This window comes from Propithecus coquereli, unplaced genomic scaffold (assembly GCF_000956105.1).
Source record: "Propithecus coquereli isolate 6110/MARCELLA unplaced genomic scaffold, Pcoq_1.0 Scaffold243, whole genome shotgun sequence".
NCBI classification, from domain to species: domain Eukaryota; kingdom Metazoa; phylum Chordata; class Mammalia; order Primates; family Indriidae; genus Propithecus; species Propithecus coquereli.
The window spans coordinates 3,812,380-3,834,644 of NW_012147986.1; the positions used below are offsets into that span (position 1 = coordinate 3,812,380).

A 22,265-nucleotide genomic window follows, 5' to 3' on the forward strand; every position below is an offset into this window, starting at 1 on the left:
AAAAAAAAAATTGGTTTATGTACTTCTTTTGTTATATCTGAAGTTGAGCTTGGATGGAAAAATTTAAACATAATTTGAAGAGCGTTGGCTCATTTAATTTAAATTTTATATTGTTCATGCATTATTTATGAAAATGGTTTAATTCTGAGTAATCTTGCATTTACAGGCGAGGTAGCCCTCTGTTGATTGGTGTTCGGAGTGAACATAAACTTTCTACTGATCACATTCCAATACTCTACAGAACAGGTAAAACTACACCGACATCATGCCATGGGGAAAATGTGTAAATTGATTGCAGTAGATATAAAGAATTGTTTTCCTTAAGTTGGAATAAATACCCCTTTGATCAGAGCCACATATATATAGTTCTATCTAGACATGAAAAAAATTTGCTTCTGTGAGTTTTCTGATGATTAGAATTTTTTTCTGTTATATATCCTTAGCTAGGACTCAGATTGGATCAAAATTCACATGGTGGGGATCACAGGGAGAAAGAGGTGGGAAATGCACTCTGCATGGATGGGAAGGATCTTATCCTCTTTTGTTCATTCTTTACTAATTCTTTGTTCTTGGAGTGGATGAATGTGCTGGGCCTCTAAGAAAATGCTTATTTTATGGGGAAACATATTTTGACATTTTTCTAATTTGCAGAACATATTTATTTTGTCTGTCTGCTTTTGGCATTAGAAAACCGCTTTTAATAATTTGTTTCATTAAAATCTCTAGATTTGAGGATATAATTGAAATTGTAAAGTATTTTTTTCTTTGTTCTAGATATATGCTTAGAGTAGGAGAAGAGCATTGTGTGCTAGGTTATTATAGTTTGAACTAAATGATAGTTATTTGAGTAATTCAGCCTAACTTTTAACTGAAATATGTTTAAATGGTCTTTTATGCATGACATTTTACTTTTAGATTTATGTTTGATATTGTGATTGGCTTTATATGAATTTGGAATCATTGTTTTTTTTACATTGTTTATGTTTGAGGTGTATTTTTGTTATTAAAGGATTTTCAGCTATACAAACTCTGGGTCATTTTATTAATGTAATTACATAGAAAAAAACAACAGTGTGCTCCTTTCATTTGTTTATTACTAAATGCTTTCCATGTAAAAGACAAGGAGTGGTATGTTCAGGAAATTGAAACTCATATTGTGTAATTCTTGGTTTCTTGAAAAACATTTAGCAAAGTACTCTAAACCTATTCATTTTTAGATGGTGGCTGCTTTCACAATTTTATCTAGAGCGGAAAGTTATTTCCTCAAATAACCTTCAATCCTGAGATGTTGTTAGAATTTCTTTTTATCTTCTCCCTGTAAATCCTTTTTTATCTAGCCCTAGTAGGTAAATAATTTTGTGGCTCAGTGAAGTTGAGTTTGAAAAGAATAGCCTCTCATCGAAGGAGGCTGTGTAAAGGAGAGAACTCTGGCTTTCAGGCTTTTGCTGTTTTTTCCAAGTGTGACCTTTGACCAAATAAAGCCATCTTTCTATCTGTAGGACAGGGATTATAGAAATTGTATTTCACTTAAATCAGATGAGATAATACGGGAACACAATGTGTTGATTTTAAGAACCGTATAGATGTCAAGTAAGAATGTTCTTTTCATTTAAACAGGCAGTGATACCTCAAATTCTTTTACATTTTTAAAATATACTTTGTTACTTGAAGAATGAAATTATCAATATTTGGAGAAAGACCATAGTGAAACTCAACCTTAAGACATTTTATAACCAAAACTAGTTGTATTTATTTAAAAACATATAGGTGCTGAGTTCTCCTTTTACCCGTTAATTCACTCTGTGTGCATTCAGTAAAATGCACTATTTCTGATGTAGTTTTATGAGTTTTGTCAAATGCAAACAATTGTTTAAACATGACTACAGTTAAGATACAGAACAATTGCATCACTCAAAAAGTTCCTTCAAGCTGTCCCCTGTAATTAACCCTTGTATTGTTCCCAGCCCCTGGCAAACACTGATATGTTATTTTTCTATACTGTTACCGTTTCTAGGATGTCGTCTTATACTTATTTTTTAAAGTTTGATATCCTCTCTCCTGTTGAGTTTGAATGGAAAAGAACTCTTTTGTTTTCATTATTTAAAACTCACCAAATAATCACAAATGATGGAGAACTTTGGATGTACATTTATTTTTTTTGCTTTTATTATTTTTAATCAACACATAATTGTACATATTTATGGGATACTGTGTGATATTTCAATACATTTATATAATATGTAATGATCAAATCAGGGTAATTAGCATATTTGGACATACATTTCTAAGAATAATTATGACAAGTCTTTATATGTGGATTTTAGAGGATAAATACAATATAAGTTTTTACAAGTATATTTGTGGTATTCTCTGGCTATTGTATCTTAGATTATAAAGTCTACTATGTCCTGGCCTTGGGGAAAGGTGCCTTTTTTTAAATATATTTTTTATTTTTTTTATATTTTCTTTACCAAATAGTCAAAAGACAATGAAAGGTGCTTTTTTTGGTCTCTAGGATGTTTATATAGTCTTCAACTAATAGATTTTTTCCTATATTTGGCTAATTTGTCAAATTTCATTATTCCAGTTTTGATTTTAGTTGTGAATGAGCAAAAAAGAAAAAAATTGGTATTCATCATTGACTTGACAAATTAAGTAGAGATGCCAGAATTCTGAAGTGCTAGAATTAAAAAGGATTTTGCCATTGCGAAAGGACCATAGTTTATCCTAACTTAAAAGAAATGTAAGAAAATCCAGTTTTAAGAAATGAGCGTTTTTGGTTTATGTATTTCCTGTCTCCAACAGTAGGTGCCACACATAATATGCCATGGTTAGAGAGAGATGTGTATCTTTGTTTTTTCAAAGTTAGAATTAGTGTAGACTAAAGCTTGATTAGTTATGGTGACTTGCTGTTAAAATCTAGAGAAGTTTTGTTATGAGATAATAAAAATTATCCAAGTGTGATAGCTCATGCTTGTAATCCCAGCACTTTGGGAGGCCTAGGCGGAAGGATTACTTGAGGCCACAAGTTCAAGATCAACCTAGGCAACATAGTGAAACCTTGTCTCTACAAAATATAGAAAAATTAACTGGGTATGGTGGTGCATGGCTGTAGTCCCAGCTACTTGGGAGGCTGAGGCAGGAGGATCGCTTGGGCCCAGTGGTTCAGGGCTGCAGTGAGCTATGATCGCGCCACTACACTCCAGCTTGGGTGACAAAGTGAGACCCTGTCTCAAAAAAAAAAGTTAATCTGCCACTAGTCTTCATTTTATTTTTCTTTACACAATTTTGATATTTTTCATATAATTTTTGTGATAAGTATAGCTATATAGACTTAACTGTATATAAAGTTAAATTAAGGTTAATTTATAGGCTTTTATGACTTGGGCTATGAAAAAAAAAGATTAAACATACTTTTTTTTTTTTGAGACAGAGTCTCACTCTTTTGCCCAGGCTAGAGTGCCGTGGCGTCAGCCTACTTCACAGCAACCTCAAACTCCTGGGCTCAAGCGATCCTTCTGCCTTAGCCTCCTGAGTAGCTGGGACTACAGGGCGCCACCACGCCCAGCTAATTTTTTCTATATATTTTTAGTTGTCCAATTAATTTCTTTCTAATTTTTAGTAGAGACGGGGTCTCGCTCTTACTCAGGCTGGTCTCGAACTCCTGACTGAGCTCAAACAATCCGCCCGCCTCGGCCTCCCAGAGTGCTAGGATTACAGGCGTGAGCCACCGCGCCCGGCCCTAAACATACTTTTGATTTTAAAAGCCAGTTAACGATATTAATGAATTATTTGTCTTTTACCTGGAACGGAAATATTAAAAAATTTATAATGTAGCACTGCTCTTTGCCATGCATTCTTTGATAGTTGCTATTTACTCTGTACTTTTTGTCTGTTTTTATTGGCTTATTGCATGGAAATAAGGTGATCTACCTGGCATTTTAAAATTGCTAAAATTATTTTGTGTTGGTATGATTTTTTGTTGACATTGTAGAAAATTATATATATTTCTATGTTGGCCATGATTTTCTACATGTTTGCCAATTCATGTTAACTGTATGCTCCAGGCAAAGATAAGAAAGGAAGCTGCAATCTCTCTCGTGTGGACAGCACAACTTGCCTTTTCCCTGTTGAAGAAAAAGCAGTGGAGTATTACTTTGCCTCTGATGCAAGGTGAGCTTCCTTAGTTGATTCAAAGAGAATTTTAGTAAAACTTCTCATGCTATAGGAAATTGAGAAGTCATTTTGTATAAATCTAGCCATGCTGTATAAGAACTTTCTTAATTACGGAAATATAGGTAACCTTTTTGGAGATGGGCCTATAAGAATACTTTTCTCTTGCTTCAGAGCACTTAAGTCAGTTTACCAAGAACACATATATTCCTTGAGACTTGTTCTAGTGTATTTACTTTAAAGCTCTTATGTTTTTTTCCTTCGTCTTTCAGGAGGCTTACCTAGGTTTTGTAGAGAGGAAAGATGTTAGATTGGGGAGTAGAATGGCTTAGTGTGCTACCAAATATATAGGATAGTTGCCAAACTATTGTAGTTTTAGTCTAATGTGGACACTTATATTTTACATTTAGAATTGATTTGTAGTATAATCACTTTTATAAAGGAATAGTATTAGACTAAGACATTTTGCGAGAAAATCCAGTGGGATGTTTAGATGGATTTATAAAATGGAACAGTAATAGTAACGAGAATAAAATAAAATCACTCAAATTGTCAACAAGTATTTGAGTTATTGACTGTGCCTGAAAATAAGAGGAAATAATAAAAATGAGAAAATAATGCCATTAAGGACTTCAGGGAATGTATTAGTTCAGTGGGAAAACAGGCTTCACTGCTTTTTAATTTTCACAGGTGTGTAAGGTCAATGCCAAGATGTGTCATTGGTGTCATTAAGTAGATTTGTTACAGAGTTCACAGTTAACGGCTTAAATAAACCGGGGAATTGCAGAAATACATCAGCCTTTTTTCTTTCATTCCTGCATTTGTATTGAAACACCCTGAGCAAAGCCATATGGTAGCCTCAGGAGATAATGGCAAGTGAAAATAAAAACATTACTTGTCCTTAAGGAGCTCTTCCTTAATGGAAGAGCCAAATTTTAAATAAGTGTAGAATTCCAGCTATGACGAGCTACAGAATACTTATGACAAAGTGATTCACCCTCCTGTGGGTAAATTTCTTTAAGGGAATGATACTTTAATTGAAAGTTGAGAAGAGATTATGAGTTAATTAAGTGAAGAGGTAGAGTGAGGAATATTCATTCTCTGCAGATGGCTCAGCCTTGAGAACTCAGGATGGGTGTGAGTGTGGCTGGAATAGAGTTGAGAGGAAGTTTGGTGGGAGATGAGGCTAGAGAAGGAGGTGTCGGCGTCACACTAAGGCATTTTGTTGTTTTCCTAAGAGCCAAAGGGAAGCCTTCCAAATGGTTTGTTGAGTGAAGTAGAAATCTTGATTAGAGTTGTCTTCAGTATCAGTTTTGACAGCAGTGAAGAATGGATGGAGGGAGATAAGAGAGAACATGGGTGGACAAATTAGGAGGTTACTGTAGTAGTCCAGCCAAGGATCTTATGGTAGCTTGAACTAGTTTGTGGTAGTGGACATAGAGGGAAGCTTTGAGAAATATTTGGGTGTTAAAATTGCAGGATTTGGTGATGGATAGAATGAGGAGAAAATAACCATGCTTTCTGATCTAGTCTAATTAGGTTTAGGTTGCTGTGCAGAAATCCATTTGTTTTTTGTCTGTGATGACCACTTCCCTCTCACTCCCCCGTAGGGGATGGCCTTGATAGCCAGAAGGTTATCAGAGATTTCATAGGATGGTAGAGTTTGTATTTAAGTTGGTTGTTGTGTCCTAACGATAGTTTCATTTGTAATAATGATCCTTCCTTATTGATTGTAACATCTCCTTGAACATTTTAGTGCCGTCATAGAACACACCAATCGCGTTATCTTTCTAGAAGATGATGATGTTGCAGCAGTGGTGGATGGCCGTCTTTCTATCCATCGAATTAAACGAACTGCAGGAGATCACCCTGGACGAGCTGTGCAAACACTCCAGATGGAACTCCAGCAGATCATGAAGGGTGAACGTTTTTGTCATGTTATAGTTTTGGTGTCCTTAATGGAAAGGAGTCATTCTATTGTCCTAGCTTATGAATCTAATAATAATGATGAGTGGAATCTTCCACATGATTAGTGAAGGGACAACCCAAGGAAAAGGGATGATTCTTTAGAAAAATTATCTGCTGGTTCTACAATAGTTCTTCACATTTATTCATGGTAGTTGTTTCTAACATTATAAGAAAGAGATTGAGGCCGGGCACAGTGGCTCACGCCTGTAATCCCAACACTTTGGAAGGCTTAGGGTGAGGGACATCACTTGAGGCCAGGAATTCAAGACCTGCCTGGGCAACACAGTTGAGACCCATCTCTACAAAAAAACAGAAAAAAAAAATTGGCCAGGTGTTGTGGTGCACGCCTGTAGTCCCAGCTTCTTGGGGGCTGAGGCAGGAGGATCGCTTGATCCCAGGAGTTGGAGGTGCAGTGAGCTAGGATCATGCCACTACACTCCAGCCTGGGGGACAGAATGAGACCCTGTCTCAAAAATAAATAAATTTTTTTAAAAAATTTAAAAATAAAATAGATGGATGATTTAAATAACACCTGATATTTTAAAGATACTTTATAAGCATAAATATAGTTTGTGTTCTGTTCCTTCTTCCTCTCTTATTCTCTCTGTGCTTCAGTTTTCTTATATAAAATGGGGATAATAGAACCTACCTCATTAAGGTTGTTTTGAGCACTAACACATGTAGCACACATAGTGTTTGCTTCTGTTAACTATTATGGTTACTAGGATTTTGATTTTTATTCTCTGTTCTTACTGGGTTGTGGTAGGAATAAAAGCTAACATTTATGGCATGACTACCATATGTCAAAATCCCTTGCTATATTAATCCACACCATGAAGTAACTACTATTCTTATTTTACAGATTAAGGAATTTCCCCATCTTAGATAGTGAAGGTTAGAAGCATGATTTAAATCTAGGTGTGACTCCAAAACTTATGCTTGTCTCATTCCCTTATTTTGCTATAACTGCACATTTTAGGCAGAAGTTAATAAATGATTTTCCTCCTTGCTCATTTTTCTTCACATGGAGTAAAATATATTCATCCAGTCCTTTAGGCAGTCATATATGAATATTGTTCTGTGTTGAATTACCTTTTGTTTCATGTCATTTACCAGGATTATGTTAAAGGAGATAGACCTTTAGTTGTCTACCAATTTCTGTTCTCGTTCTTTGGTTTGTTAAATTTTGTTTTAATTATATGGTTTCTGTTACTGTAGGCAACTTTAGTTCATTTATGCAGAAGGAAATTTTTGAGCAGCCAGAGTCTGTTGTGAACACAATGAGAGGAAGAGTCAACTTTGATGACTATACTGGTAATTACATATGAATTATTTTATTATTTCAAAGTCTCTTGTAGCAGGTGCCATTAACAGCCTGAAAGTTCATTGTCCTTTATAGCCTATGAGAATAACTATGGCTGCCAGCCATCAGTGGGGCCCAGCTATCTTTTAAAAGTCCTTTTAGTGTGTGATTCCACTTATATGAGGTATCTAGAATAGTTGGATTCATAGAGACAGAAAGTAGACGAATGGTTACTAGGGGTGGAGAGCAGAAGAGAGCATTGTCGGGAGAGCATTGCTCTCATCCAGGGAGCGATGTTGGTCTGGGTGACAGCATCAGAGCTCTGTTTTAAAGGTGGACGTGAAGGGATAGGAGCCATTCAAGGATGACGCTGATGTTTTGATTGGAGCAGTTTGGTGAATGGTGATGGCATTTTCTGTGATGGCAAAGGCTGGGAGTAGAGTGGGTTTATATTGCAGACAGAGCACTGGAGGGGAAATGACCATAACAGATAAATTTTTTTCCAGGCAGGTTTATTGAGATATTAAATTCACTGTTCTTAGTGTATAATTCTGAGTTTTGACAAACTTCCACACCATAGTCATAATCCTGACCTGTACTGTGTCAAGATGTAGAACAGTTCCATCACTCCAGAAATTCCCTTGTGCCTTTTGTTGTCAGCCCCTCCTCCAGCTCTGACCTTTCGCATCTACTGATCTGTTTTCTGTGTTTCTATAGTTTTGCCTTTAAAATAACTTTTAATCTAAAGAGAAGATTGTAAAAATGACCAAACAAAGTGGAATGAGATAAATACTGTAATTGTGTGAGCATGTAGGAGGGTGAGTTAGGTTAGTTACAAGATCATGGGGCCAATTAAGTTGTGGCCTATTTAATTTACTTTTCAAAACTGTAGAGAACTCTGCTTCCTAAGAGCAATATGAATTCTTTAAAAGGGCATTGTTATTTCTCATATTGGCAATGGACACTCATAAAAAATGATTGCCTATTTCATATGGTTCTTTCCTAAATAATTATATACACAAACTTTTATTTCAGTGAATTTGGGTGGTTTGAAGGATCACATTAAGGAAATCCAGAGGTGTCGGCGTTTGATTCTTATTGCTTGTGGAACAAGTTACCATGCTGGTGTAGCAGTAAGTGGCTTCCTAAAATTTTAATTGTTATGTTGGACATTAGGGAATATCTGCAGACCAATAGCACCTCTATTAACATACCATGTATAATAAAGCTAACCTTTGTTTAAATGTGTTTTTTCATCTTTGCAATGAGAAAAATCAAGAAAGTAGGGGGAGAAATTTTAAGAGCTGCTTGGAATTATTTATTAAGGGGAGATCTACTATAGAAGGGTCCCTAGGTGTACAGGTAGACCACCTGCAAGTGACTTCATGAAGGCCAAGAGGGGTAGAGATTTTGTACCATCCTAGACTTGTAGCCTAGGGAGCATGCCTTCTTATTCAAAGAGCAGTCAGTGGGGTTTGCTTAGCATTGTCAGACAGATGGCTGGTAATGTGTTAAAATCAACAGGATTTTACTTTGTGGGCACATTTCTGCAAAGAAAGAAAGTCTGCTTTTTGTCATACTTTGTTCTTTAAATTGTTATTTTGAAAGCTGAAATTCTGTATTAAAGATGTTGTCAGTGCAGAAGCATAGAAATACTAGTCTTTTAGTCCAATAAATCAGATCCACATGTAGTTTCCTTATAAAGAGACTCTTTACGTGCTGTTGATGTAAACTTGTAAGTAAAGTACAGAAGACCTTTGCATTCAGTTTCTGCTTTTGAGGTTGATTCCCAAAGTTTATGACATAATTTTTTATTTGCTACAGCATACATATTTATTAGGAGCCAGTCACTTGACTAGTGAGTGAAACTATCTGGTCATTAGCCTTTGCATCTCAACAAGCTTTGTTCTTCTCTGAAGCCATTACCTACCATCCTCTCCCCACCGCCCCCACCCCTCGCCTCACTTCTCTTCCCTCCTACCCTCACTCTCTCTTCTCCCTAAGAAAATACATGGTCCTAAAAGGAAAGTCTATGCAGTGTTGAAGGGGAGAAGTCTAAAAAAGTCATTATTTTAAGCATAGAAATAAGAATGAATTAAAGACATTAGTGTAAATTAAAGAAGGGATGGGCTAATTTAGTGGTGGTTTATATTACTAAATTAACCCTCTTTTCAGAAATATATTTGATTGAATGCTTCATCTAACACTAAGCCTGAATTTTGAGATAGAAATTATATGCTGTTAGAATTCTCTAATTCTGAAATATGTGATGATGTAAGGTTTTTTTTTATTGTAGTTTGTGTGGATGCCAAGACTATAGTTAACAAACATTAGAAATCCCCTCTGTGGTTTATTATACAAAATAGCCATTAATTCCATTAATTCTGTTCTATGTTTTATTTTTTTTTTTCTGTTTTGTGGGATGAGACTTTCTTTTCATATATCCTCTGTAAAAATAACTGACTACACTGTAACTGTTCTGTAACAAAGTATAGAATAGTTAGCATGCTTTTCAAAATTTGGACTCTAGGTTTTATAGCAGTATGCATTGAAATTTATAGGATTTACTCTTCTCTTATGATGAAAATATGTCATTCTGTGTATGTATAAAGAGTTGCTTTCACTGAAAGAACGAAGTATTGCACAGATAAATCCTGAGATTACTTTTTTGGGATATATTATTTTTAAATACCTGGCAAGTTGCCAGATTTGTATCTTTCTCTTTTTATTTTGAAGAATGTAATTCCAATGTAGTATTTATATTGTAAACCACAGTAAAAAGTTTGATTTATATTTGTTTGAAGGAAACATTTAGCATTTTTAATGTCAGTAACTTAATTTGTGTATAATTAGTAAATAAATACATCAATGGAAAAGGATAATTAAAAACAGGAGCATTTTATCTTCAAAGACTTTCTGTACAGGATGTTATAATATTGTTAAAATGACTTTGCCAAACCAAAGTTATTTAATATCCTTTGGGGACCCAAATAGAACAAAACAATTCTGTTTAAATTTGTGGGCAAGCGAAAGTTAAAGGGCTGTGAAGTAAGAGCACCTTTAAGGTCTTTGTTGCCAGGAAGGAGGAATACAGAGATGGACAAGGGATGTGCAGGGCCACTTGCCTGAAGACGCCGGTTAAATGCTGTCGGATAGGTGATTCCAGAGTTAATATCAAAGCAACACTAAATGTACACATTGGTCAGGCCTAAAATCTTCTCTGCCTAAAAGTTTATTTTTCTGTTGTTTTTAATTTTCTGATATGTAGAGTGAAAGAAATTTAATCAGAATGGAAATTTAGTAAAATGGATATTAAGGCCCCCTTTGAGCAGGAGCATACTAAACCCTTCTTTTTCCCCTCCCCCTCCAATACTACAAAGTTTGAAAATAATGAGCTTTCTTAGACAGGATTTCTAAAGTGTATTATTGACTTTTTTTGGGAAATGGGTCTATTTATGAATACATTGCATTTTTAAGGGGTTGATTTTTCACTGAATATTTGTACATCTGTTTTCTCATTCGAAATCCCTCAGTGACACGGGTATTACAAATTTTCATTTCAGAGATTAGAAATTGGAAAGTTAGAAATGACACACAAGCTGACTCAGAACAGTGCTTTTTCCACTTCTCAAAATGTTTTATATGGGTGTTTGCTTACAAGAGTGTATGCACTGATAGTTTTCTAAAGAGACTTGTATTAAAATGTTAGCAGTGCCTGTCTCTTGGGTAGTAGGATTTTGATTATTTTTACTTTATTTTTTTATACTTTAATCTGTATTTTTCATATTTTCCGACATTGTACGTGTATCATTTTTATAATTAGAAAAAGTGAAAACTATGCATTGAGTCCAACGAAGTCCAGTGAAAGAGTATTTGAAGGAAAGTTGTGTGACCAAGTCCTCTTTTCTCTGCAGACACGTCAAGTTCTTGAGGAGCTGACTGAGTTGCCTGTGATGGTGGAGCTGGCCAGTGACTTCCTGGATAGAAACACGCCAGTCTTTCGAGATGATGTTTGCTTTTTCCTTAGTCAATCAGGTATGTTAATTTTAAAGACTTGAAAGGAAAGAAAGTCATTCTTTCTAATAATTCTAGCATATCTTGGCAAAAACTGATAGTGTAAGATACACTGGTATTATAGATGACTGATACAGATTTATTTTAATTACATAATGAACACCTTTTATGCTTAAGCAGCTGAATTTTCAAAGACAGAGACCCTAAAAAGCTTATTACTAAAAGCCTTATAAATTTTTTAAGTGCATGTTTTATATTTTATTTAAAACAAGTGATATTGTTGCAAGTGTGGTCAGTTTGTTTTTGCATCTAAGAAACAGCATATGCTACTGCTCTGTGTGTTACTTTTGTCATACTTTTTACACAGGTGAGACAGCAGATACCCTGATGGGTCTTCGATACTGTAAGGAGAGAGGAGCTTTAACTGTGGGGATCACAAACACAGTCGGCAGTTCTATATCAAGGGAGACAGATTGTGGAGTTCACATTAACGCTGGTCCTGAGATTGGCGTGGCCAGTACAAAGGTAAATTCTTGACTTATTTCTCTGGTGATTACTTAATCATAGTGTTGGTGAAACAGACTAGTTTTTAGACTAGTGTGTATTGTATTTTTCATTTGTTAGCCGTTACGGTACTCATATATTTTACTAATCATTGTAATTATTGTAAGACTTAAGGGTCAATAATAGATAAGAGACTCGTCATCCTCCCCACTCCCAATCCTTAGATTTTTAAAAGGGACAGATGTATGTAACGTAAGTCCACTTTGAAAAGGTCTCTGTTGGCTATCTCCATTCATCATTTATTATCCTCCAGCCAGATGCAGTGGTATGCATAGTAAATATACAACATCCTCTTTTTTAAATTAAGTGTAGTTAGGAATTAGAAAAGTTAAAAATTAGAAACATCCAGTTTAAGTCTAATAATTTATGAAATTTTTATTTACATATTTATGGTTTCTAATAAATATGTCAAAATATACTTACTGCATTTTGAAAGTTTATAAGGAGAAGTACACCTTTTGTACAAAATTTGGCAATTTAGAAAATATTTTAAAAAATGAATATTGTGTGATAATATCTGTTTCTCTTTAGATACTACCCTGTGGAGGTTTAAAAGTACTTTCATTTTTTTTTTTAAGGCATAGTAAAGCTGGTCACAGTGGCTCATGCCTGTAATCCTAGCTATTCGGGAGGCTGAGGCAGGAGGATCACTTGAGCCCATGAATTCGAATCCAGCCTGGGCAAAATAGTGAGACCCCCCAGCTCTTTAAAAAAAAAAAAAAAAAAAAAAAGCCTAGTCAGACACTTTGCTCTTTGAAATTGGGATGTGCATAAATTTAGTAATCATAGCAAAAATAGGAATCGTGAAAGTTGTATAAATGCAAAAGATGTTATCCCTCCACAGTCTATTCTTTTTTATGATTTCAAATTTTCATTTCTCAAAATATATTTTTCTGCTTTATTGCCTGCTGATTATGTAATAAGATGTTTGGGTATTGGTGGATTTGAATTTAATTAAAGGCTATCGAAGATGATGTTACTGTGTACATAACCACATTTGAATTTTTTCTTGTGAAGAATCTCATGGAGAATTTTTTGTGGAAAATTTGTGATTCTTATATAAAAACTCTTGAGTGAGGTTTTTATTTCTTGGGTGTTTTGATGTTGCTAATACTGTAATTTACAGATAGCCGAAACTTGAATTTTCCCCATATGGTTAATTAAAACACATAAGATATTTGTGCTTGGGTTTCCATCCCATGGCTGAATAAATAACCAGTTGTTCTCAGCAGCAGCTTACGGATTTTTGAAGCAATGTGTAGACAGACAACCTGGACTGGGGAATTGAAACCCCAGGGCCCTTCATTCATAAAACATTCATGAAATAAGGGCTTCAGTGTGGTGTATGTGGGATATGGGATTATTTGACTGAGTGGATGCTATCGACTTACCTTTTTATAAAATCTTTCTGGAACTATGAAATGCCAAGGTAAATACTGTTTTTAACATTTTATTATGATGATTTTCAAACATACAGCAGAGTTTTAAAAATTTTACATTAACACCCATATATACCCACCAGCTAGATTCTACCATTAACTTTTTTCCTACAGTTTTTTTGAGGTCTAATTTTCATGCTATAACATTCATCAATTTTAAGTATACAGTTTCCAGTTTTAGGAAACTTAGATCATCTGGAAAATTCCTTTGTGTCTCTTTATAGTCAATTCTCACTCCTACCCTCTAGCCTCACGCTCAGCAACCGCTGTTTTCTCTTACTGTATTATGTCATTTTCCAGAAATTTCTTACAAATGGAATTGTAATGTTTTTTGTGTCTGGCTTCTTTCATTTAGCAAGAAGTTTTTGAGATTCATTCATGTTGTTACTTGTATCAGTAGTTCTTTCTTTTTGCAAGTTCTTTTTCAAAAATCTTTATATTTTGAAATAACTATAGATTCAAAGATAGCACAGAGAAGTCCCATGCTCTCTTCACCTAATTTCCCCCAATGATTATACCTTGTATGAGAAAAATAAGCATTTTTTATAGTATATACTTTAATCTCTTTTAAAAATGACACAAAAATATACTGGGTATGGTAATTTAGTGTTACTTTCATTTTTCTTGGATTCTAAAGTAATTTTGTTTTCTTTAACTGTCTTAGATATTCTGGGCTTGGAATTAATGTAAAATAAGTTTTGAGATATTTAGTCATAGACTGTTTCTGAATGGTAGATATAAGTTTTTATGTTAATGGATAATCAAAGAAGTTGATCATAGATCCTGATCCCTGGGCCCAGTGATGGAGCGAGCAGAATTCTGTGATCTTGCCCAACTTTGCCTGAAAGATTGTCAGGATTAGAGGGATATTATGGACTCTCATAACATCAGACCATAGACAATTTGATATTTCTGTAGGAGTTGATGGATATAAACGTGCATGTTCAGCAATTTTCTTATGTTATTGCAGGTGTTTAGAATTTCACCACAGTGCTGACTTTTGTTGATTTAAAAAAAAATAAACCAATGTAATTTTGTTTTTGGCTGAATAGAAAGAAAAACCCAAATTTAAAAGTTCAGAATCAACATTTCCTGGTAAATTCTTTCAAACCTCAGTAGATTCTAAATGTAGGGAGTAGCTTATTTTTCTCATAATTGGTTTTCTGGAATGTATTGATGACATGAAAATTTGAAATTGGAAATGAAACTAATAGTAATGCAGTGGAAAAATAAATGCATTAAAGTTACTCTATTCAATATTTGTACATAAAAACCAATGTTGAGATGTTTTCAGTTGAAACAGAGAAACACTAGTTTGTAGAATAACATTTTTATTAATAGTTATGGGCTGGAGGAACTGGAATACTTGTTATCTGATCAGTTCGGATTGGAAACAGTTTAGGTATTCCAGGGGTTCAAGATACTGTGTGTGTCTCTCTGCCCTGGTAGTATATTTTTTGATTAACTGATTTATTGAAAAGTAAACCACAGTAGGAAGAGTTAGACTGGAGGGACTGGAATTTAGAATTATAGATGTGCTCATTAGACTTGGAGGCAAGGGATTCTAAATCTACTTCAGTGCTAAGGGGAAAAATTCCAATCTGCCAGTGGAACATAATAGGCATACAGGGACAGGTAGTTGTGGAGGACCAGATGAGCAGCTGGAAGTTGGGAAGTACAGCAAGAGGAAACAGGGAGTCTTATTTAATTGGTGGGAAGGTAAGGCCCATTAGCTGGCTGATTTTATTATAGAGGGAGTCCCATTATCTACATTATGACAGGGAATTATTCACTAATGAAGTAATCCCTTATCCAGAGAAGAGTAATAGAAATTCAGCATGTAAACCTGCCCCCCCGCCACAGAATAAATTTCCTAAAGTTAAAATTACACAAAAACACTGTAACTGACCACAGCAAAGTAATCCTAGTGATTTAATAATAAAAATGTAAAGAAAAGCTTCAGATGCCTGAAACATAAAAATGTTTTTCTGAATAACTATTGGGTTAAAAAGCTATCAGAGCTATTATTTCTAGTAAGAAATAAAGACAATGAACGATAGGGGTAAAAATTTAGTGAGTGTGGCCAAAGTGATAATTACAGGTAAATTCACAGCACTAAATGCTTTGTCTTCAAACAGAAAATGAGCTAAGAATGTAACTCAAAAAGTTAGAAAAAGAAAATCCAATAAAACAGTAGGAAGCTAATAATAGAGAAAAATGAATGAATGAACTACAAAACAGAAAGTTTTAGATCTTCTAGTGGGCCTCACATGTTCCTTCTGGAACATTCCTAGGATTTTCTCTGTATTACATTACCTTGGAATCTTTCTCAACATATTTCACTACGACTGCCAGTTGGTTGGTGTTGGCTCTATATGAAATCTCTTTGCTATCCCTGTTGTAGTAGTTCTATCCAATTTAATAAGAAAAAATAAGTAAAATAATAGGGTGGAACAAAATTCTATTTGCAGTTATGATTGACTACCTGTAGAGCTTAACAATATCAACTATAAGATTTCTTAAGATGAATAAGAATTTAGTAAGTGCTTTAAATAAAACAGTATACAGAAAATCTCTTTAAATGGAAAATATCTACTTGGGAAAGATATGAAGGTACATGTGCATCTGAGACCTAAACAAATGAAAACTGCTCAAGGTTATTTATGTACCACTAAAAGGAGAGAGAGTTCAGTCCTGGGAAAGTACCTGTACTGGACTGTTAATGAGGAATAAAAGCAAGTTGTAAAATGCACCTGCTAATAATGAATTTTCTTACCAATGTAAAGAAAGAAAAAAGTAAAAACTCGAAGGTAGTATTCACAAATGTTATTAATAGCATATTATTAATGTAATTCCTAATAATAGGATTGAAGATTATTCTTATTAATGTATCTATCTACTTTTCTACAATTGAACTTACTTTTTAAATTCTTAGCCAAACTTAAACAAAAGTGAGGGTGAGGGACAGACAACAGGCAAAAGTAAAGAGTAATTTTTAAAAAAATCCAACAATACCTGTGCAAGTATCCCAAGAAGAGTTCTTCAAGCCCCTACCTTTGAACTTATATCAAAACCTAAATTTGGTTAGGCACGTGCAAATTTATTCTCTCAACTCACCTTCCTTTGGCATGTTTCTTTTCCTTTCTCAGGAGTATTAGGGGTTTCATAAGCATCCAATGCATTATAAGGTGTTTTGCTTTTATATCTGAGAAATAAAGGTTAAGTAAGTCATTTGTTAAAGATTCAGAAAAGGAGAATAGTGATAGATTCCCTAGGTACTGGTTCAGTTCACTGTTACTAATGTTGTTTTTAAAAGATGGACAATGTATGCTGTGAAACCAATGGAAATTTTGTTTATTTTAATCTTTTTTAAAATTAAAATTTCTAAATTCTTAAGATACAACTGCAGCTAATTCTCCTGCTTTTTTGTGGTGTTTCAGGCTTATACCAGCCAGTTTGTATCCCTTGTGATGTTTGCACTTATGATGTGTGATGACAGGATCTCCATGCAAGAGAGACGCAAAGAGATCATGCTTGGATTGAAACGGCTGCCTGGTACAAAAATATTCACATATTACACTTAATTTGTGTAAGAGTGGGTAATCGGTAAAGTTCTCTTCTTATCCTTGAAGCTGGGGCTTGTAGCTATTTAGTCAATAAGATCTTTCTATTTTGCTCCAATGTGTTAAAAAATCCCACACTGATACCACAGAAGAACAGAAACACTGGACTTTTTTGTTAGTTGCTACCAATATATTATTATAGCTGTTCAGTTTGTTGTCCTTTTTTTCATAGCTTTTGCTAATATTACTTTTTAACAGATTTGATTAAGGAAGTACTGAGCATGGATGATGAAATTCAGAAACTGGCAACAGAACTTTATCATCAGAAGTCAGTCCTGATAATGGGACGGGGCTATCATTATGCTACTTGTCTTGAAGGGGCATTGGTAAGTTTTCTCATGCATAGTTAATTTCAGTCTCAGGACTTACAGAGCTGGCACATAGTCGTACTTTTAAATTAAATGAATGAAATAGGTGGAACTTTTAAAAGTGCCTCTGTATTTATGCATTGTAGTTTGTTTTACTTTGAGAAAATGCAATAGAGAACTTAATTCAAAAGTGAGAAACCAAGAAGAATAGATTGTCACATGATAACTTGGGTTTAGCAAGTAATTCAGGTTAATCTGTTGTCCAAATATGAGTAAAATAAGGATTAAGTTCTTTAGATAAGAAATTTAATTGAAGTCAAACATAAAACAAGTAGGAGAAGAGTTATAAAGAATTAGGAATATGTTCATGATAATCTAAAATCTTCAAAAAGTCCTTGTGGAGCTTTTTTTTTTTTTTTTTTTGAGACAGAGTCTTGCTCTGTTGCCCAGGCTAGAGTGCCATGGCGTCAGCCTAGCTCACAGAAACCTCAAACTCCTGGGCTCAGGTAATGCTACTGCCTCAGCCTCCCGAGTAGCTGGGACTACAGGCATACGCCACCATGCCCAGCTAATTTTTTTTTTTTATATATATTTTTTTAGTTGTCCAGCCAATTTCTTTCTGTTTTTAGTAGAGATGGGGTCTCACTCTTGCTCAGGCTGGTCTTGAACTCCCGACCTTGAGTGATCCTCCCACCTCAGCCTCCCAGAGTGCTAGGATTACAGGCATGAGCCACTGCACCCGGCTCCTTGTGGAGCTTTTAAACTTCCTACTACTTGTTGATATCATAAATATAGTGATCTATTAATATTAACTTGTTAGCTATATTTACAGATCAGTGGTCTTTTAATACTTTTGGATAAATAACGGCTTAACTTATATGTTTTGTATAATAATTACAAAGGATAGATTTTTGAAAAACAGACGAAGGACTAATCTGGTTCTTTCCTGTTAGAAAATCAAAGAAATTACTTACATGCACTCTGAAGGCATCCTTGCTGGGGAATTGAAACACGGCCCTCTGGCTTTGGTGGATAAGTTGATGCCTGTTATCATGATCATCATGAGAGATCACACTTATGCCAAATGTCAGAATGCTCTTCAGCAGGTGGTTGCTCGGCAGGTAAGCCAGGGGAGGCTGTGAGGACACCTTGGCGATCTAAGGGTGGATTTACTAAAGCTATTTGAATTTTATGACATGAAAGTGACAGACCAGTGCCAGATACTTGACTTACAAAACATGATTACTCTTGTTAACTCATTTGCTTTGGAATATAGCCTTTGAGGTTTACATGTGAGAAATCAAATACTCAGAGTTTTGACAGGACCCAGCTCATAGGTCTCATAATGGGCAGAACTAAGACCAAAACTGAGGTCTTAATCTCCAAATCCTGTCCTCTTTCAATGAACATATGCTGCTCCATTTTAATTTAATATTCTTAAATATGTATTTCTGAAAAACCTAACAGATTTTACATTAATATTACAGGTGCTTTCCAATTATGTAAGTGAAAAGTAAAAAAAAAAAAAAATTACAAGTGCTGGTGCTTTAATTGTGTTTTCTTCAGATCAGTTGGCTTTATATGTAAATCCCAAAAGATATTACTCCCATGAGCTTTGTAGTAGTAATCAACTTGAGCTTTGAAGGTAGGCAGACCTGAATTTAAGCACTAAGCCCGGTATTTCTTAATGTTGTGAGTTTAAACAAATTACTAAATGCCACAAAGCTTCCATTTCTTTGACTGTAAAGTTACATTAGACTTACAATATATTATTAAGGGTTTAAATTTAGTGTCACTGAGGCCACACGTGGATTATGCAGTACAAAATTTGCACATTCACATGCTATATAGCCCCACCATTGCTTACCAGTGATTTTGTGTGTGCGTGGTTTACATATGTGTGTACTTTTCTTTCCCAGGGGCGCCCTGTGGTGATTTGTGATAAGGAGGATACCGAGACCATTAAGAACACAAAAAGAACAATCAAGGTGCCCCACTCAGTGGACTGCTTGCAGGGCATTCTCAGTGTGATCCCCTTGCAGTTGCTGGCTTTCCACCTTGCTGTGCTGAGAGGCTATGATGTAAGTGGTCTACCACTGCAGAAATCTTGGGGTGGTTTTTCGCCTGGGTACATTCTTACAGTTTTTTTTTTTCCTTAATTTTTTAACATTAGCATTTGAGAAATCCTTCAAATATATCTGTCAGCTGTTACATTTTCATGACCCAGTTTGTATGTTACATCACATATCTTGTTACCCATAGAACTTGAAAAGGAACCTTGGAAGTCACTTTCAAGATTTTGACTCTCCTTGGGGAACCTCCACGTGTTTTCTTAATAGAGTAGCTATTGGCATTTTGGGCAGGACAGTTCTTTGGCATTTGGAATGGTCCCACACACTGCAGGACTTTTAGCATTCCTGGTCCCCCAGTCATTGTGGCCACCAAAACATTCTGTTCTTATATTTTTAGTGTTGCCTGTGAGGACTACTACCTCTATAGAAAACCACAGCAACTCTTTCTGTGTGAACTGGTGCCCGTAGAATTCTTTTTCCTGACTAATTTCAGTTTTTTTGAAGATAACATTGTGTGATTATATTTTCTAATTAATTCTTTATAGTCTATAATAAAAATGGTTAATGAACACATTGTTTTCTGTTTTTATTAACAAAAATAATTTGCTTATAGCAAAGCCTCCTCTTCCCAATCTGTACAATCTCTCAAATCTTGCTCTTCTTTTGCAGGTTGATTTCCCACGGAATCTTGCCAAATCTGTAACTGTAGAGTAAAGAGTATCTGAAACGCCGGATGATTAAGCAACACAAGACACCTTTTGTATTTAAAACCTTGATTTAAAATATTCCCCCTTGAAGCCTTTTTAAAGTAAATCTTTATTTATATATCAGTTATAATTATTCCACTCAATTTGTGATTTTTGTGAAATTACCTCTTATATTTTTCCAGTAATTTGTGGAGGAGTTTGAATAATGGAATCTATATTGGAATCTGTATCAAAGATTTTAGCTGTTATTTTCTTTAAAGAATGCTGGGTGTTGAGTTTCTGGATCCTCCACTTCAATCTGAGAGGAAAGTATGTTTTAAAAATAATAAGCATTTATTTACCATGGTTCTATTCATTCAGAACAATGAAAGAGTAGTCGTGCATTTAATTGGAATATCTACAGCCAATGGCAATGTATGCTCATACTTGGATGTTAAGTGAAGGTTTTTCTAAGTTATATATAAAGAGAAGATGCTGTGATTTATTTTGAAGCTTGTTTCTGTTTTGTTTTTAAATCAAACTGTAAAACTTAAAAACTGAATAATTTTCTTGGTGGAATTTATGTCTGTAAGTTCGGTTAGCGTTAGTTTCTCAGATTTGTTGCCTTTTATCTGTAGATGAAGGTAATTTAGGAAGCAAACTATAGTAGTGCATTGGTGTTCTCCAACTCTCGAGAGAACATATTTGCACAATTTCATAGCACAAATTTTAAATTCAAGCTGCTTTGACAACTGACAGTATGATTTTAAATTTGAAGATGCGATATGTACATTTGGGTATCCTACCCCTTGTGTTTTCATCTCGTAAAAGTGGTTTTTATTTCCTTATATCTGTAGTCTTTTATCTTTTAAATGACTGCTGAATGACATATTTTATCTTGTTCTTTGAAATCACAACACAAAGCTGCTGTCAAATGTTTAAATTAAATCAATATTGGTATATTCAGTATTCTCTTTAATTTTGTCCCAAGGAAGAATTTCGTACAGTTAATTTTAACTTTCCTTCAACTGACTTATTGAATAAAACTGGTCCCTTAGTGACAGTTTGGAAGTTCTTTGCAATTGTCTGGAAGATTTGCAAGTCTTTGACTAATCTTTGACTCTAAATGTGTATGATAGGCTAAGCTCAGAAAAAGGTATATATGCTTCACACTGATAGGCATCAAATTTAGTATTACTTCCCAGGTATTTTTTTCTCTCTGTATTTTCTGTGCTCTACCCTTGAAATATATTTAGGAATGAAGAGGATATAAATAAAGTGATATTAAGGTACATTTAGCTGATAAGTGTCAGAAATGGAAGTTGACAATTTTGATTAAAATATTTAAAGTAAAATATTAGTTTGACACTCCAAAAATTATGAGTAATAATTTCTTTGCAGAGCTTTTTTGGCCAGATCTTAGGAGCTAAAGGAGAATGTGTTATGTTTTGGCAAAGTCCCTCTCTTTTCAGAAGTTTTCACTTTTAAATTGCGAAGGGGAGATATTTAGCACAATTCTTTAAGTGAGTTCAGTGTTTTCCTTTCTTTTTTTGTGTCTGAATTTCTTGGTGAGGTTAAGATTTCCCAATAGCTATTACTGCTGTAAGAGAAGCATAGAATTCTGCTTGTATGTTAGGGTTAGAGAAAGAAATGGTACATTTAGAGCTAATTTGGAAGGACTTTCGTAATGTAGACTAGAAACCTGATTATTTTTTTTTTTAAATAGGGTCACTAATACATTACATGTATAGCTGTTACAGCTATGTTTATCTACTTTGTTTCTAAGATACTTTGCATAAGCTAGCCAGTTTAAGTAGGTGTATAGTGTCATTTCTTAAGTTTGGTATATTAACATTTTACAAAACATGATTTGTGTGGGTTTATAGCATTTCTTACAGTCTAAAGTTTGGTTCAGCATTCTTAGTTAAAATATGTGAAATCAGGATCAGCTTGCATAGTCTCTCTCTCTGTCACTTTCTGTGTGTGTCTCTTTAAAGAACACATGCACACACACATGCTGTCACTCCAAGCTAGGGGAAGTTCTAAACTGAATATCAAAAGCCAAAATTAAGAACAAAGAAGTGATATTTTCCAAACAAACATGCTTTCCTCTCC

General features: G+C 34.6%; 1 protein-coding gene across 1 annotated transcript in view; it reads left to right on the top strand.

Annotated features, from left to right (window-relative positions):
* Window positions 1-21,116, top strand: part of GFPT1 (glutamine--fructose-6-phosphate transaminase 1) — a 40,454-nt gene extending 19,338 nt beyond the window's left edge. The window contains exons 8-19 of the mRNA XM_012646504.1: window positions 167-246; window positions 4,068-4,173; window positions 5,930-6,093; window positions 7,360-7,455; window positions 8,480-8,577; window positions 11,359-11,479; window positions 11,826-11,983; window positions 16,902-17,016; window positions 17,283-17,410; window positions 18,346-18,513; window positions 19,312-19,473; window positions 20,134-21,116. Coding sequence (XP_012501958.1) covers window positions 167-246; window positions 4,068-4,173; window positions 5,930-6,093; window positions 7,360-7,455; window positions 8,480-8,577; window positions 11,359-11,479; window positions 11,826-11,983; window positions 16,902-17,016; window positions 17,283-17,410; window positions 18,346-18,513; window positions 19,312-19,473; window positions 20,134-20,178 — 1,441 coding nt within the window. The 3' untranslated portion in view covers window positions 20,179-21,116. The remainder of the gene's footprint in view (window positions 1-166; window positions 247-4,067; window positions 4,174-5,929; window positions 6,094-7,359; window positions 7,456-8,479; window positions 8,578-11,358; window positions 11,480-11,825; window positions 11,984-16,901; window positions 17,017-17,282; window positions 17,411-18,345; window positions 18,514-19,311; window positions 19,474-20,133) is intronic.
* Window positions 21,117-22,265: the final 1,149 nt, after the last annotated feature.